Below are 18407 nucleotides of genomic sequence, written 5' to 3' on the forward strand. Positions count from 1 at the left end.
AATAGCCTATTAGCGATGTGTTGATGTTCTTATATAGATTAAATAAAAGCGGCTTATAAATAGACAAAATTTATCTCAGATAAATTCTTAGTTATCTATCTATCTAGCTAGCTAGCTATCTAATATTCTAAGGCGTCACTTCGTAAGGGCATGAGTGAGAATGAGCTGCAGGAGAAAACACTTTGAGCCCTCCAATTCCGAAAGAAACCAAATAGAATGTAACTGGGTTTATCTTGGGGTCCTGTTTTTATTTGACAGCGAACACACTTTTGAGATCAAGGTAACATAAAACGATTAGGTTAGCAATTCATATACGTTATACAGTTGTACGTAGTTTGTAGTTGTAGAATACTGTCTCACAAACTATCTACCCATTGCTGTTATTTGTGAAAATTATGGTGCTTCAACAAAGCATGTGCACGATTCCAATATTTGTAACGTGCATGAGGATACATTTCTGTGCCTCCTGCGTGTCTGTCGTAAGAGGGCCCTTCTGTATGACTTATGTCTTTATGTTTTCATAATATTATTTAGTAATCTTCTTGCAGAATACGTAGAATAAGTGAATTACATGGTGATACGTTAGCCTGACTGAAGTACCGTGCTAAGGCTTTAATTTAAACGTTCGTAATTATTGCGCCTTTGAAGCAAAAAAAAAACAAAAAAACCTCGGAAATGACTTTTTCAACAAAGTGGGTGAACATCTTTAAAATTTAGAAAGGGTATGCTTTGGGCTCGAGTTTTGTCACCACTGTGGCAGTTATGTAAGTTATTTTTATGTATGTTTTATGTGTATATCACATATAAATGTGGATTACTAAGCATAAGTCAAATGTTTTGTATTTTGTATACCTAGGTATAGTTGGAACTCCTGAAACCACTTCCAAAACAAATTAAAAGTGAATCATAAGTATAATCTTTTTTTCAAATCAGTGTAATGGTTCATGATTTCATTTCAGTGGGCAGGCAAGTAAAGGGGTGTGGCTTTATTTCAGATTTTTGCTGAGCTCCTGCATTCTCTAACTCAGACACATGTGACCTCACCTTCACTTTCACTGTGAGGTTCTGCCTTCCAGAACTACCCAGGTACACCTTTCTTCTGCTTCTCCTCTTTATCAATTCTATCAGTGGTAATCTAAACAGGAGTTGTGTACAGATTAACAAATATATTGATTTTTAGAACAGTTCAGTTCTCTGTTTATTTTTGAGACTTGGTGATAGACATAGGGCAGATTTGAGTGGACACCTGGTAGAGCAGATAGCGCAAGATGTGAGAAGCCCCAAGGTCATGGGTTTCCTAGGTAGCATACATACTGTCATAATGATAAATGCATACCTTTAGATAAAAGTGTCTGCCAAATGCTGAAAATATAACTAAACTCTGTGTTCTCACAGGGTCTTTGTAGTTTTATACATTGAAAACTCTTTCTCTTGTAGGTACCTGTGGCACTCCAGAGCAAATTGAATCTGTCCATTTAATGACAGCAGTGCTGCTCAACTGGTCTTCTATTTACTACAGGGTAAGTATGTGTTATGCTAACTATACACTAGAAAACGTTTTATAAAAGACTTATAGAAGACTAAAGTCTAACAACCTAAAGACAATGTGTCATTAGTTATACAGTTTTTAAGTCACATACTTTGATTTTGCAGACTGGGAATCACTATTTACAAGATAGCAACAAGACTGCAACTTCTTTTTGAGCTCCTTTAGGACATTTACAAGATGATAAACTGTTGAACAATGGAGCAGAAACAGAAGCAGCATTTGGCCAGTTTCCCTTGTGTGTGGTTTGTTCTGAAAACAACAACAACAACAACAACAAAAAAGGCCAGAACCGTGACGTCTGAGACATCTCCAGAGTTTCCTCTCATCCACCTACCAGAGATGTTCCTCTACTTGCTTTGCTGCTTCCTGTTTGGTGCTGGACAGAGCTCATCTAGTTGTTGACAATGTCACATTGGTTGTTAAAAACTCACAATAATGTTAAACATGGCTGATTTTATTGGAAAATAAAGACAGAAAAAGTCAGTTATCTGGACCACTTTACACCCAACGATGATGGGAGCGTACCACAACTCTAGCAAAACTCTCTTGATTTTATTTTGACAAACTTTTGATCACCTCTCAAAAAATAAAATTGTTAAAAAAATGTCCTAAATACTATGTAGGTCCCCCTTGTCCCATCAGAATAGCTGTGACCCATTGTGAGGCATGGCCTTCACAAAATCACTGAAGGTGCCCTTGTGGTATTTGGCATCAACATGTTAGCAGCAGATTTTTTTAAGTCCTGTATGTTGTGAGGTGAGGCCTCCATGGATGGGATTTGTTTTTCAAACACATGAAATGAATTAAGATCTGGGGAGTTGGAGGCCAAGTCAACACCTTGAACTCTTTGTCATATTCCTCAAATAATTTCTGAACAATTTTTGCTGTGTGGCAGGGTGCACTGTCCTGCTGAAAGAGGCCACTGCAGTTAGGGAATACAGTTACCATAAAAATATATACTTGGTCTACAACAAAGTTAAGGTATGTGGTATGTGTCAAAGTAACCTCTACATGAATACAAATATGCACATTTTCTCAGCAGAATATTGCTAAGACTGTCACATTGCTTCCGTCGGCTTGCCTTCTTCCCATAGTGCATCTTGGTGCCATCTCCTTCCTGGGTAAGTGAGGTGCATGGCCGTCCACATGACAAAAGAAAATGTGATTCATCAGACCAGGCCAACTTCTTCTGTTGCTCCATGGTTCAATCCTGATGTTCATGCACCCATTGTAGGTACTTTTGGTGGTGGACCTCCTGACTCCTGGTCCAAGTTGTGACAGGCTAAGCCCTCCCACATAAAATTCATAATACAGTCCACTTATGACATCCTTCCAAGTCCATCTAACCTCTTCAGCTGGGAAAACGTTGATGCACCAGCATGTCTCTCCTGCCTCAAGAAAAAACACTGGACATCCTTAGTTGCTGCCCAAATGTACTAGGTGAATGTTGTTACTGCTGGCAGCATGACCACATGCTGAAGGCTATTGCTAACACCATCTTCAGTGCCAAAGACCAATGCGTCCAACTATCAACTCTGGCAGTGACACTTGTCAGAGTAGGTAAGAAACCCCTACCTCAGCCAAAAGCAGCAGCAGGGCTTTTTGGAAACAATACATGACTGGCAGATAAGGGTCAATTTGGGGAAGCAGCTCAATTTTCTGGACAAAATTACAGAGACCACCCACAGAACAGACATTGTGGTGGTCAGTGTGCCGATCTGGGAAACATCAAAGCAGGTGGTCAAGCTGGAGCTCACTGTGCCCTAAGAGGAGAGGATGGAGGAAGCCAACAAAAGGAAGTGAGCCAAATATGCAGACTTGGTGTATGAGTACCGGAAAAAGGGGTAGAGAACGCAGTGTGTGCCCATTGAAATGGGCTACAGAGGATTTGCTGCTCAGCCTCTGTGTAAGCAGAAAAGAGCTCTAGATGACTGTGAATCAAAAAGAGCAATCCATGGGCACATACTACTTGGATGCAAGCTGGGAACACAAGCTAGATGTATTTTCAGACTAGCCTAAACTGTCATCCAGATGGCTATTATGAAAAAAAAGGTCTTTGATTGACTTGGGCTCTGTCATGCAATCCTGACTCACAGGAAACTCCTCTTTGGAAAGGTGGTCCTTCCTGCCTGCACACAGAACACGGAAGGGTATGCAAAGTGCTGAGTGTGCATATTTGGCTTTGGAGATGGGGTTGAGATGGGGTAGGACAGCAGCTTTAAAGAAATTGAATGAGGTGAGGGACAACTGGGCAAGACTTTGCCCAGCCTTTGAAAAGGTTTCATATTTGGTTGCTGTGTTAGAATTCACAACATCCTCTAAGCAAACTTTATGTTCTTACCCTTTTATATTCATCTGGGCCAGTTCTATGGTTTCTTATATGAATTCCTTCACTACTTACTTGCCCTTAATTAGGGAGTCTTTAAACAAGGCTTTTAAAAAAAAGCATCATCTTTGTTCTCTTTCCATGGCAGAGGTCAAGGTTACAGATACAGCTGCTTGAAGTGGCTCATACAAATCCACCTCCAAGTAGCCAGCATCCTCAAGGAGCCATACCAGGGTCTACTCCCTTGGAAAGGCTAGAAGAGGCCCTCTTCTACTCCCTTGGAAAGGCTAGAAGAGGCCCTCCACTGCATGAGCATTAATCCATAATTAATACATATTAATTATGAGCACAAATAAAGTGTAATACCTGAGTGAAAATAAATCAAAACATAAAAATATCAATACCACTATGGTCCAAGTCCAAACAGGCAAAAGGCCAGAGCTTCCTGGCTGAAGTCCAGTTTCCTGTTGGCAGTCATGGTTACAGTTTGAGCAACATCAAAATAAATACCTTCAGCTGGACCAGTATTCACAAACTCACCTCCAAGCACAAGCACTTTTTGATCAAAGACACTTTTTGAAGACTGGAAATTTCACATTTTTTGAACAATAAACTATTATATTTTTACTTCTATAGTAAAATGCTTGCCATAATCAGAATCTTTATTCTAAGTGTACCAAGAATTTATCTTGGTGAAGGTGTCAACATAAAATTAAGTACCACAAAATAATTTTTTTTTTATTTTGCGGTATAAAGGACATACTGCAAGGACCATTATGATACATGGCAATGCAGATCTTCACCTGACCTGCTCACCAATGTCTGTAAGCAGGTAGCTTCAGAGGCTCTTAATACAGGAATCTGTTAACAAGCTGTCAGTAGCTGCATTAAATGCCTTTCTGGAAGCTAGACCAAGGGTAAAGCAAATCTAAATGAAATTTGTATAGTGAAACACAGGAGTTTTTGGCAAAAAAAAAAAAAAAAAATCAAAATAACCTAATCTTAACTGTTTATTAAATGTAAAGTAAAAACATAAAGCACTCCAGACAGATGGGTGTTCTTGAAATACTTCATACCAAGCCAGCTTCAACACAGCAAAGCTGGGTGAAGAAAAGGGCGTATTGCAGTGAAAAATAATACTCTTAATAGGATCTCTTAAACTGCATACAAACTGGTAACAAGTGTGTGCTGGTCAAAGCTGTGCACGTTCTCCATTGCAGGCGTACAAACAGTGCTGTGGCTTACCCCTGGCTGCGCCTGCCAGCAAGTGAGTTGTGGAGGTTCTCTCCACTCCTGAAGCAGGGCTTCCACTTGGCCAGGCTTCACAAGCGGCTACCTTGCCCTTCTCGGCTGAGCTGGGACCCTGCAATGGCCCAGAGTCTCCGAGAGATTGAAACAAGCAGTTGGTGCTGCTCCACGTCAGCTCCCAGCCCTGCAGGCCTACACTCTATGATGCTCGTTAACTCGTTCTCCTCAGGCGAGGTTGTAGAGGGACAGCAGACTCGGACGTAGGGTCAGAATACGCACGTTTTTGCCCCAACCTGGGAGGGCACATATGGCTCTCATCTGGCAGCCTGCAGGGCTAGTGGAGGGCTAGAACGCAGAGGGTGAATCCTCAGAAGCAGCACCCGAACAAACCATCTCAGGCTCATGTGAGATTACATTTGGCCAGTAGACCCAGCCGGACCTGTGCTGGACACCTGCATATGTCAGCAGGAGTGGTACTGAGCTTTCTGTTGAAAATGATTTGGAAGTGATTTAAAAGGTTACAAACTGAAGCACTCAGTCAACTGCAAAAGCTATTCTGACAGTATTCATTTTTTACTGCCCAACTTCAACAGTTTCCAAAGGCAATGAAGGTTATATAAAAAATTAAATGAAACTTATGGGCAAAAATCTTTAAAAAGGGTTTCTTAATCTTAAAAACCACACAAGTTCAAGGGCATATCAGGAAAGTACCAAATGCAGTGTCATAATTTACATCTTTATTTGTCAAACCAAACCAAAAAGTAATTTGTGACAGTTGAAGCAAAAGAAAAAAGGCCTATAGATATGATACAGCTTTAACAGATATGTGTAGCAATTTCCATAACATTTACAAAAGCTCAGAGAAAAATTTACAAAACCTAGTTTTATATCTACATATCTGTAAAGAAATATATATAAAAAAAAAAATCTACCAAACACCTTATTGCTCTCAAACCTCAATCTGGCAACATGACATCCTTTTATGCTATTTTTGAGGATATAATGACAATTATACATACAGAATTGAACTTTAGGCACAACGAGATGTTGGCATAGTATCTCCCAGCCAAAAGCAGCACTGATGACCTCACCACCATACCAGTGATGGCACCCTAATCTTGATGAAAAATCTTGGCAGAAAAAGATCCCTTTGTAGCGAATGGTCTATGACAACATGAAATCAAACAAACAAAACCCCTAACCCAAAGAAAACTCCTGTATTTAAAAGCCTGAAATCCATCCAAATTCCTGTGTCGGTGCTTGTAAAGAGCCCAAATATCACTAGCACTTGGTTTCTGAACTGTAGGTTTTCCGTATGGACGTTCCTCCGCTGGCTAAAGAAGTGCACCCCTTCCTCGAGATCTACTCAAAGGAAGTGGAATGTGTGCAGAGAGTGTATAAAACTGCCCTGCCCACTAAAAAGTGTGTGTAGTGCCTTTCCTTCAGAAGTACAGTACATCTCCCACGGATCTCAGATTTTAATAAAATATTAGCTCAGAAACCTGCAAGACATTATAAAAGTGGACAGGACAGAAAAACAAGGGACACAAGATTTATTGACAAAGGTCAACTACTCCTATGTCAGCAACAGTCCCACACCTGGGGGCCAAAGGGGAAAATAAGATTTAAAAAAAATAACATGAAAAATGTTTTATACTGCCAATTTCAGAGTACAAAATAAACTTTCTGAAACAATCTTTGTTCTTTCCTGTCAAAAGCGGAAGCATTTTTTGCACAGCAAAATCCCTCTTCCGTAACTTGACCTCAGGTGCTTAATGCACAATAAAAAAATTTGTAAAAAATTAAAAATATTAAACTAGTTTGTTAGGGTTACTTTTTAGTTTTCTTTCATTTGATTGCTTAATCTGAGGTATTTCTATGTTTTTTTTTTTGTTTGTTTTTTTGTTTTTTTTAGGTGATATGAAGGTTTTACCATACAGCAGTTCTATAATGCTACAAGTAACAGTGTGTAGAATGTATAACAAATCCTTCCCTTATTCCAGGGGACACAAAAAAAAAAAAACCATCAACCTCCCACACATAAATATGACTGATAGAAGCCTAAAATAACAAAGAGCAAACAAACAAAAACAAAATTTATTTATATATATATATATGTGTGTGTGTGTGTGTGTGTGTGAGAACGGACATGTGCAACGCTCAACAGAAAAATCAGTAAGGATGTCTGTGACTCCAAATCTCTCAATGTAAAAAACAGTCTAAAATAACTGTAACACACATTATTGGGCACCAGCTGAAGGCTAAAACAAAAGCACATAGCAAAATTATATAAATACAATTACACAAACATTTATATCTTTGGGAAAAAGGAAATTCCTTTTGGTTATGATTGAATGTGTGTAACCTCAGGTCCTTCCCATCCCAGTATGGTGGGAGGAGGGAGAGGGAGCACACGCACACGTGTGTGTGTGTGTGTGTGTACTAATATTCAGTGAACAGGAAGAGCTGAGATTGTAGAGGCCTGATGAATCGCTCAGTCATCCAGCTCCTTAGTCGTATGTTCTGCTTAATTCCCCACCAGACTAACTGACAGAGAACCTGCAGAAGAAATTCAGAATTTAGAAAACAAAAGAAAAACAAAAACAAGACACTGTCAAGGCGTGTTTGGACAAGAAGGCAGGTGTTAAACAGCAGATAAGCAGGTTCTGGAGCGGTCGCTACAAAAGGCTAAACTCTCCACCCACTAGGATCAGGCCCTCCTTGCAAATGCTAATGAACATCTAATTTCCAGCATGCGAGCTTCTTTCCTCCACCCTCATGGGCATGCACACCAAACAGGCTGCTGGCGTGCCTTCAGGTTGGAGTAGAGCGTGTCTAAAGAAGCAGTGGGACCGACCTCTGCACCCTCTCGAGGATGTGACTGATCATCTTGTCTGTGAGCCCGGGGCAGAGGTCCTCAGCGGTGTGCATGCCCTTCTCCAGCTCCTCCACCACGGCCCTCCTCACGTCCCCGTCCCTGTGCTGTAGCTTCAGCTAAAAGGTCAGAACACACCATCATTGGAGGCGCAGAGCTGCTCGCTTCCTACACCTATGCAGGAGTTGGTAGTCAGTATTGTAAGTAAGGAAGCAAGCTTGTAAGTACATAAAGTACTTCTAGACATCAGCATTGATCCCTGTATTCTACAGTATTCTAGTTCATTGGTATGTTGGACTAACCTACTGTACTGGGATATATTCTATGAGTAAATGACAGCACTTTTGTAAGTCGCTCTGGATAAGAGCGTCTGCTAAATGCTGTAAATGTACATAAATACGTCTGCTATGGGAACAGAGCTCCTAGAATATTCTTCCAACCTGAACAACGATGGTGCAGAGTAAAAAAACACTATTGTAGGGCCACTGGTACCATGACATGGTTCAACTTAGTAAAATATTAGTAAAACTTTGCAGAATGTCAGAACCACATGGTCCAGTGTAAAGATATACACATGCAAAAGGAGAGTTCAACAGCAGGAAAGTACACACCAATTCTAACCCAGCTGCCGAGGCCACCTCTTTGGCACGGACTCGATGCCAACAAGTTCAGTTACTACACCAAAACCATAGCCAAGGCAGCTGACATTAGTTGTAAACTTTATTTTAGGACCTTTTCTTTCAGGGTGATGTGATATGATGTCCTGTCCTGTCCTGTCCTGTCCTGTCCCCCCCCCCCACCTCTAGGATACGAGTAGACCAGAGCCAAAAGATTACTTGAAGTAATGACATTCCCCACATGGCAATGAAGGCGTATGAAAATATCTTCTGGCATTGCTGTGTATTGCAATTTCTTGTTTTAACATACATTTACGAGCTTAGTGAACTCAACCACTTGAAATGTTTAACGCAATTTTAATTAATTTGCACATTTGTATCACTTTTCGATGACAGAATTATGTACAACCAGTTTCTTTATAAATGAAACATGTCTATCTTATAGGATAGTCAGTATGATGAGTGGCCAAGTTTGACCTGCTTCACAAACTTATTCTGCTGTAGAATCCGTTAAGCTATTCAAGCTCATGTAATGTCTTCATTTTAAAAGCAACTGGGCTGCTGGGATAGCCAAGCCTGCTTGGTTTAGCTAGCCCACCACCATCCTTCACATTAGCCACCCTACCATGGTCAAAGAGAAACGCTCCAGTGTCGCTAGCTGTATACAACCTTTCTTCTCGACATGCCTTATGCTGACAATGTAGAGAAGAACTACTCTACTACTCTAATGTAGATAAGAACATCAACTCTGAGAATCATTACTTTCCACTACAAAAAACTGCATTGGGGCAGAAACGCAGATCCTTAAATCAGCAGGGACTGGACCTCCCTTCTTCCAGCATTTTGAGAACCCTCAACAATATTTGGCAATGGTCTGTAAAATCTACCCATCACCACAGGTTTTCCCATATAAAACAGCTTCATGTTTACAATTTGGACGTACAGCACTATTGCTGCAGAAAGGTATCCAATCTAGCAAAACCTATGCCTAACTTACTAATGCATAACCCTTAGTAGGACTGATGTCTTTTAGCCATTTTAAATCACAGTGACATGCAAACTGATTGGAGCATTGCTTTAATGCATGCCCTTAACAGGTGGAAACTGCCCTTACCTCAGTAAATATTGGACTCATCACTGTAGACAGGCTGGCTGATTTTTTCTGTACCTCTTGGTCCTGACAGGTGAGAGCAAAGGAGAACACACATGGTAGGAAACAGTTCGATCAAGCAACACACATCCATATGTCAATTTGCCCATATGGATAAGATACATCATACGAATAATATGCACCATTCCGTTGGATTGTTTGTCAGGCTTCTTCTTGCGGACAGTGGTGAAGGACCATTCGGGTGACGAATCATTGTCCTTACTGCTGGACTCGCTGTAGAGAGGCAAGAAACACATGATAAAATGTTCTGGCCACTCTGAATTTGGCAGCTAAGAATTTCAGCAACTGTGTTAGTCAAATACATATTTTCTAGAGAAGAATGGAAAAATTAATGCATCACGATGAAAATCTTGAAAATGCACAATGCCTTGGTAAAAAGAAGCAGAGATTACAAGATGAAGCTCCTGAACACACAAACTAATGTAAGGAGAACGACACCAGGACCCCCCAAGCAAAAGGAACAGGAACTTGGTCTGATGAGTCAGCTTCCCCCTTCCTGTATCGGAATGTGTTCAAAATCTTTGGCCTCATCAACACTAGAACATTTCTCACTGAAAAAGCCATTTTAATGGAATGTTTGGATCCAACATCTAAAAACAAAAATAAATAAATAAATAAATAAATAAATAAATAAATAAATCCATTTTGACTCTTGATATAGTCAAGAATGAAAATGCTTGGACTGGACTGAGACTGGGCAGTCAGTGTTTTTTCTTTTTTAAAATTTGTGATGTCTGAAAAGATCTTTCAGGGATGCCCACACCCATGCACAGATTCCAAACAAACTAGCTACCGTGGCTACCACCTCAGACAGGATTCCTGAAAAATACCATCTGGACAAGAACATATAACATTCCAGTAACTAACATTTAGCTGGTGTAATGTTTGTGCTGACAAACTAATATTTACATAAAGATTTAATTAGCAATGGTCTCAAGAGTTTGCATGATTCATCTGTGACTAAGGTAAAGTTACCATGATTGCAAAATATTAAAAAAAGTTAATCATCACCTTTCCTCCCTTCACTTCATTTCAGTAGGTTTTGCTTTTCATTATGCTCAATATTGACTAGCTGCCAGTTAGTGAAGGAGTGTTTCTTTTGGTATCTTCAGCACTTAGTCATAGCATGAACAATCAGACGTGTTTTCTAAGGACAGTGCAAAATTGTCAAGGACTGCAAAACCTGACACAGCTCCTTTTGGTGCCTGTGTTGGCAAACTATTAAGCAGCCTACTGTACATGCTCTTTGAAAAACATACCCACGTGGTGGGTTGGGGAGAGTTTCAGCAGCAGGCTGCTAAATTGCATTGTGGAAGTTATTGTTTCCAATCTAAAGTTTATGGAAACCTTTCCAGAAATAAGACTAATTGAACCTTGTGGTGAAAACACCATTCCCTCATGATGTTCCTCTATTCATAGATTCTGAACAAATTCAAATGATGATTCATAAACACCAGAATGAAGTCAAAACACCTTCCATGGACATCATTGCACATTATGGGAGTTTCTGGAATGCAAAGCATCCTGCCAATTGTATTCAGGACTTGTATGATAGCATTCAAAGAAAATGACAAATTCTCTCTCTCTTACTCTTGCATCTACAGCTTCCATCAACATACCTTCTCCACAAACTGTGTTTATTTATAAAATGGATTTGCATTAGCAGTGGCCATTTTGAAGGCACTATACAAGTATTTGCATTCAGACACCCAACTTGTTACTGAACTTTAGCTGGAATGATCCCTTTTCTAATTTCTCCTGAAGGGAGGGAGAGAGGATCTTTATCTCACTTGATTTCATGAACACTGACATATAAAATTTGTGCAATTATGGTATAAAGGATTACAATTTCACACCCTGTTTAAAAGTTGCATTGTATGAAGCACTAAGCCATGAATCTTTGGAGCCACGGTGCTCATCTGAACTGACTTACTGTGGACTACACACAGCAGTGTTCTACCTTTTGAGAAGCAGTTTGGTAGGAGTGAGATGTAGCAATGTGTACAAGCTGAATCTTGTTACAGCAGCTTTTGGAACATTCTAATGGTTTAATCACCTTTAAGCGGAATTGCTCTCTCTCTCTCTAAATCAAACTGGTCATGTGAAGTTAAACTCACGAGTCAGAGTCTGAGCTAGATTCTCCGTCGCTGTGGCCCTCGGCTTTCCAGCGCTTCAGTCGGTCGATCAGCTCTGTGAGGTAGGAGGTCTTCTTGGCGTTCTTTACAATGAACTTGTGCTTCAGGAGCTCCTTTGCAGTTGGTCTCTGAGACGAGCCGAGACAGAAAAAAGGTGTGTATACACACACACACAGTAGCTTTCTAAATAACCCGAGCTATCCCATTTTAGGAAAAAAACAAATAATGAATCTCTAAAACAGACTCAACAGATTCTACTAGGAAAAAACCCCCATAAATAATTTGACTTTAAACAGGACCATTGGTCATGCTGCCCTGTCCCTTTAGTGACCACTGACACTAATATAATGAGGCTTGTCAGCTGTGCGTACAAATGCAGGGTCTTTGTTCAGGCAGGAGTCCACAAACTCTTTGAAGGCCTTGGTGAAGTCGCCATTGAGGGTGGGGGGCGTGTTCTTCGGGATGTGGAACAGAACCCGCATGGGGTGCATGTCCGAGTTGGGTGGCTCACACTTGGCCAGCTCAATGGCTGTGATTCCTAAGGACCAGATATCAGCCTGGAAAGCAAAGGGAATATGACCACTGATACAGTATACTACTGAAGGATTGCTGAGTCACTGACAGAATCTGACATTAGAATTACATTTACGGCATTTAGCTAACACTTTTATCCAAAGTGACTTACTAATTATGACTAAATACAATTTGAGCAATTGAGGGTTAAGGGTCTTACTCAGGGTCTTACTTCAACCCAACAGTTGAAACCTGGCAGTGGTGGGGCTTGAACCAGCAACCTTCCGATTACAAGTCCAGTACCTTAACCACTGATACATTTACATTCTTTGTAAAATGTAAAGTACTAGTTATTAACTTGGCTTATAAAGGAATTCTCAGCATTATGTTGCATCTTTTGGTTTTTAAACCTTAAATGAAAATGACAATTTTGCAGTCCAGAAAGCCATTTATCATTCAAATTCACTTCTTGATTAAAACACAGGCTGAAAAGTGCTTGTGTGAGAATAAACAATAAACAATAAACTGATCTGACCTACAACCCATGATGAAGCAGATCTTACCTTGGAGTCATAAGCAGACTGCTGGATGACCTCAGGAGCCATCCAGAAGGGCGTTCCCACAAATGTCTCCCTTTTGATCTGCGTGTCTGTGAGTTGCCCAGCAACACCAAAGTCTGCCAGCTTCACCTCACCAGACTCAGAGAGCAGCACGTTGGCAGCTAGGATACCACACACACACACACACAAAATTATGAAGAAAAGCTGCAACATTGTAAGTTATGAGAATCTATGAGAAGTATAAGGGCTGCCAGAATAAACTGCAAATAGTGCAACAGTCTAAAAAATATACAGAGGAGCCCCTCAGCATAATTATATAAATAATGGCAACAAAGAAAATTCTTATTTTGTAAAGTCACTATTGTAACTTGTATTTAAAATATGCAGGATATCAACTATTCAATCAGAGCAAAACCATGACAAAAAGTGGTCATCACCAGACAATCCATTAGAAGTGAAACTCAAATTTATAGTGCTTTTTACAACAGCCGCTGTCACAAAGCAGCTTTACACATTTGAGTCCAAGTACCCTTGATCTTCACTAGAGTATAAAATATGACATGACACACAGGCCAACCATCTTACCCATCCATCAACATCCTGAACAGAAAATAAAATTGCACCACTGCTATAAAAATATAGCTCCACACCTCAGAGAGACTTGTATTATTGTCCACCATTAGGACAATAATAGGGAATCTTGAGAGGCAAAACAATGAAGTTCACAGTGACGTACAGAAAGATTCCTATGGAAACATGGTGTAGTTCACTAAAACTTCTACAACCTTTAAATAAATATATTTTATATTAATTGCAAATGTTAGTTGTAACCTGGGGGTAAACATGACCTTACTGTGTCAGGCTCGCCAGAAGAAAGCTTTTTCTCATCCAACCATAAAAGCAAGAGCATAGTTATTCTGCATGGAGGAACAAATTTCTAACCATGTGCACTCTCACCAAGTTAAAAATCACAGGGGAAGATTTGGTACTCATCTTTAGGACTTAGCATTTGGCAAACACACACTTTGTTACTGTCTGCACAAGGGTATCAGCACAGAGTCATTTCTCACAGTTCTTAGCTTTGAAGTCATTTGATAAACAAGTGAATCTCATCCAGGCTTTTTATTCAGTTACAGATAGCATTGACAAGGAGCACGTGGGATCAGTTCATTTTGTTGAGGTCAGCCTATATTTGCTTTTTGCTATGAATGTCTAATCCAATTATGTTTAATCTCTCTATAATCTCTAACAAAACCTCAGAAACAAAACAAATATCAAAGTCAAAACTCCAATTAGTGCTTCTTTTCATAAACAAGCCTGAGTCTAAACACAACTCCACCCTTCAAACAAACAACAGAAAACAAATAAATCAAAATAAAGTCAGCAAAAACAACTGAGTTACACCCTTTGTCCTTCACAGACAGCAACATTTTTCACACAGATCAAAATATACTGTTTACACACACACCTTTGATGTCTCTGTGGATTTTCTTCTCGGAGTGCAGGTAGTCCAGTCCTTTCAGAATCTCCTTTAGCATGGTGGCTATCTGGTACTCGTCAAAGGGCCCGGCTCGCAGCTGCACGCACAGACAAACAGTCAATGCCACGAGGGACATGCACAGCTCAGCGTGATGCAGTTCAGCCTGGCACAAGGATGCTCTCAGGACAGATAAAGAAAAATGTTGCCCTTACCAGGTCTAAGGCAGAGCCTCCTCCCAGATATTCCATGATGATCCAAAGTTTACTGCCCTAAACGGGGAGAACGAAAACAAAAGACTAGCAGATTTGCACCTGAGCAGGGAGAAAAGCATCACTAATGATGGGTCTTTATAAAATCAGTGAATTAGTACAACTTTCCCTTAGCATTAGAGACTGGGCAGCATGGTACAGGCATAATGCTACATTGTAATTACACTAAAGACTGGCCTACATTATTACTATTTAATTATTCACAATTAAATTCATCGCATTAGCTGGATCACATGATCCATAAAACGACCACAAAGGACTCATCAGGAACGTCTGAGATCAGTCTGGAGGGCCACAGCGCAGATGCACGCACGCGCGCACACACACATATTGAATTTGTATATTGCACCCTTATGCAATATTAGTATTTACTGCAAAGGCCAATACTACAAAAATTAACAAGCAATATATTATGCAGTAATTGGGAATTCTGCTTGTTTGATATGATTAGAACCATGTTAGAGCACAATTCATTTCACAAAATGTATGTAAACATATTAATGTATGAATTCAGCAGCATGGTTAAGGCATCAGCTTTCGGATTATGCCAGTCAAATAAGTACAACCCACTAACACCAAAGCAATTAACCCAAGATTGACCTCTCCCTCTCTCCCTGCCATTTTATAAACACAAGTTGAAACACTAAAGTCAGTCTCTCTCTCACTCAATCACTCACTCACACACACACCTGACAAAACTGAGTAGGATTAGTCATGTCTACCAACCTTCTAGAAATACCGGTATTGTGACATAGCATGCCATGCTCTGTTAAAACACACTGACCTGTGACAGCAGCAAACATACATGTGGAAGCAGGAATGCCACATCCACAGCGGCTCCTTGCAAATCGCCGATAAAACCCCTGGGCGGCCGAGCGCACACCGCCTCGTGGGTAGAACACCAGCTGGTGAGCGGTTCCTACCTTCAGATAGGAGCCGTAGTACTTGGTGACATGGGGGCTGTCGCACTGGCTGAGCACGGTGATCTCCTGCTGGATGTCCTCGATCTCGTCTTCTGCCTCCTCCAGGTCGATGGTCTTGATAGCCACCACATTCTGCGAGCGGCGGTCGATGCCTTTGAAGACCTCACCAAACGAGCCCTTGCCAATGCGCTCTAGCTTGGTGAACAGCTCCTCGGGATCCGCCCGGGCATTCTGGAGACCACAGGGGTTTCAATGGGTCAGGGCGCGTGGCGGCAGGGGCAGGGAGCAGTAAGGATAGCCAGGCCTGTGTGTTGTGGCCTTGCTTGGGCCTCCTGCCCTTTCTCATTCCCTGTCCACCGTGCTCCTGCAGCCCTGGTAGCAGGGATGCTCTTTGCGGGTGGCAAAGCCGAACCTATATTCCAAGACAGATCCAAAGGAGCAAAACAGCTTGGAGCTTTCACCAGGACGGGAAGCTTTACGATTGCCACCAATGCCCTAAACACGGTAACCGAGTCTTCTCCACCATTCATGGGGCACGTCTGTCATATCCTGGCGGCTGCTGGAACCACGCACTGTAGGAGCAGCACGGAGGGGCGGCCGGTGGAGTAAGCAGAGTTCAAGGAGGGAGGAGCAACGGCAAACTGCGTCCTGCTTTGTGGCCAGCACACCAGCCTGCCTCCTCCTGATAAAAACGTCAGCCGCTTAAAAACCAAGCCATCTGCCGCCTAACCAGGGTAACTTTATTGGTCAGCTGCATTTCCTCTGCACTGTCCTCGCTTACAGTCTGCGAACCGACAGCAAAAAGGGCTGTGGGTTGGGGGAAGTTAGACCGCCAGGCACTGCACAGTCACATATGCATGCCTTCTAATTCTGGTCTCCTATAAAGCAAACCCCACTGCGGCCCCACCCACCCTTAGCACAGCAACATATCCAAGTAGTAATCTCTTTTCACCTATGACAGACAGACTCAGGGGGGTGTGGGGGACAGCTAACCACAAGAAAGTGGAGTGTGAGAAACACTAGATTTAAGGCCACGCCCAGCCATTGTGCATCAGTGAGACACTCCTTCAAGCTTCAGTGCCTCTGTACAGGAAACTAATACATCAGACCTGTCAACAGAGACTCTGCTGCCTCCTAAGAAGAACATTGTGAACTCTGAACCCCAGTGTAGTTCAGAATAAACATTCAACAGGCTGCAGCGCTGTTCCAACATTAAAACGGCTCTCTACTTCTCAACAGTGACACATAATGATTAACAATATAACCTGGTAGTGTCAAATGGTGACAGAATGTCTCATTCAGGTGTAGCCTAGCAAACACACCAGAGTGCAACAATGGTGTTAGTCAGTAAGCAAAGCATAACATAAAGGGCTGGTTTCCCAGACGTGAATTAAACTTAGCCCTGGCCTTAATTGCAGTACCAATGGTGAATCACCATTAGAATCTTTTTAGTATAATCCTAAAATTAATCTGGGAACTGCCCTCAGAGGTTCAACTGGAAAAGAGAGGTTCAACTTGCAAAATACACGTCCAGGAGGAAGATCAAGACGGGTCTACAATTTAGCTACACTATTACTCAACGGCATAATTGTGACATAGACCAGAACAGTGAATGGCAAAGATGTTTCCTGTGCTGCAAGTCAAACTAATTCTTCCCATGTGGCATTAAAGCAAGGTCACAAAGCAGCGAACACTGTGAATCATTTTCACACAAGTGAGATACCGTGTTTCATGGAGGATAGCGCAGGAGTTAGCACGGGTGCAGCCCAGCACTGCTGCAGGTGCTCGCCTAGTGATAAATATGTTTTATCCGTAGCTCTTGCGCCAAAAATAGAAGTGCCCTGCGGAGTTCAGCTGAATTTAAAATGGTTAAGGAGACCATCAAATATGCAGGATACAGCATACTTAGCTATTGTAAATTCGGATCTCAGCCAGAGCGTCAATTGGTCTCCTAGTTATGTGCACCAGCTGCCAAGGTCAATTATGTACTACTGATAGATTTTCAAAGTAGCTACTCTGTTAAACGGGTCTATCTTCGGCCAGTAGAAAAAAAAATATTTTGAGCACAGACATTTTGAATATCTAAAACTGCAGTATCGACGGAAGTTTTGTACAGGACATGTTGCAACAAACCCTGCGGTTGCTGGTTTTCCCCAACAGGTATCTTGGGATAAGGGCCTCGGCAGCTACCTTTGCTTCCAACTTACCTGCATTCCAGGAACTTGAACAGCTACCGGCGAGTGGGCCATCTTCACGCCTTCAAGAAGCAAGTACCGACCGAGTTGCGAGACTAACGAGTAGTGGATAAACAGTTTTTTATTCTTGTTGTAACTCCCAAATATTTACTAACTTATGGTTTATATGCTCACGACCTAAAGTTATATGAACTGCCTAGCAAGCTAACAAGCTAACCTACCTTACTGGGTAGCCAGCTAGCTAACGAGCTTGCTAGGTTAGCTACGCCTAACCACAAAACTCTTAACTTTAAAGTAGAACACGACCTTGAATTACCATGGCTCCCTTATTTAAGTCGACTTGTATGTTGTCTAAACCAATTCCCAGATATTTAAACAAACGTCGAATGTACATTACATGCTTTTTCAAAATGTTGACTAAACTTCGACTTCAAAAGAGTATCGTAGACGCCATATTCAACCTGCGTTGTAACTTGTTTTCTGCCTACTTGTACCATTGGGTGGAGCCGCACATAAAAATTGCGTCACTCGTCTGCTGCCACACAG

At 41.4% G+C, this 18407-nt stretch overlaps 2 protein-coding genes across 3 annotated transcripts in view; one reads left to right on the top strand and one right to left on the bottom strand.

The window, feature by feature from the left end:
* sept8a (septin 8a) overlaps window positions 1–1968 on the top strand; it is a 28351-nt gene extending 26383 nt beyond the window's left edge. Inside the window, exons 11-13 of the transcript XR_004776143.1 lie at window positions 996–1086; window positions 1438–1520; window positions 1654–1968. The gene's annotated coding sequence lies outside the window, so the exon portion shown is untranslated. The remainder of the gene's footprint in view (window positions 1–995; window positions 1087–1437; window positions 1521–1653) is intronic.
* A 3872-nt stretch (window positions 1969–5840) lies between these two features.
* Window positions 5841–18407, bottom strand: part of stk26 (serine/threonine protein kinase 26) — a 12578-nt gene continuing 11 nt past the window's right edge. Inside the window, exons 1-12 of one of the 2 annotated variants that reach the window (XM_027019176.2) lie at window positions 18323–18407; window positions 17874–17956; window positions 15667–15897; window positions 14687–14743; window positions 14463–14571; window positions 12998–13155; window positions 12293–12478; window positions 11904–12049; window positions 9909–9999; window positions 9730–9792; window positions 7981–8117; window positions 5841–7682 (exon numbers count right to left, since the gene is read on the bottom strand). The exon at window positions 18323–18407 is cut by the window's right edge and continues 11 nt beyond it. In XM_027019176.2, the coding sequence (XP_026874977.1) occupies window positions 7667–7682; window positions 7981–8117; window positions 9730–9792; window positions 9909–9999; window positions 11904–12049; window positions 12293–12478; window positions 12998–13155; window positions 14463–14571; window positions 14687–14743; window positions 15667–15897; window positions 17874–17915 (1236 nt within the window). In that variant the 5' untranslated portion in view covers window positions 17916–17956; window positions 18323–18407 and the 3' untranslated portion in view covers window positions 5841–7666. Of the gene's footprint in view, window positions 7683–7980; window positions 8118–9729; window positions 9793–9908; window positions 10000–11903; window positions 12050–12292; window positions 12479–12997; window positions 13156–14462; window positions 14572–14686; window positions 14744–15666; window positions 15898–17873 lie in introns of both variants that reach the window. The other variant, XM_027019181.2, reaches the window with a different exon arrangement.

Source organism: Electrophorus electricus, chromosome 6 (assembly GCF_013358815.1).
Source record: "Electrophorus electricus isolate fEleEle1 chromosome 6, fEleEle1.pri, whole genome shotgun sequence".
NCBI lineage: Eukaryota > Metazoa > Chordata > Actinopteri > Gymnotiformes > Gymnotidae > Electrophorus > Electrophorus electricus.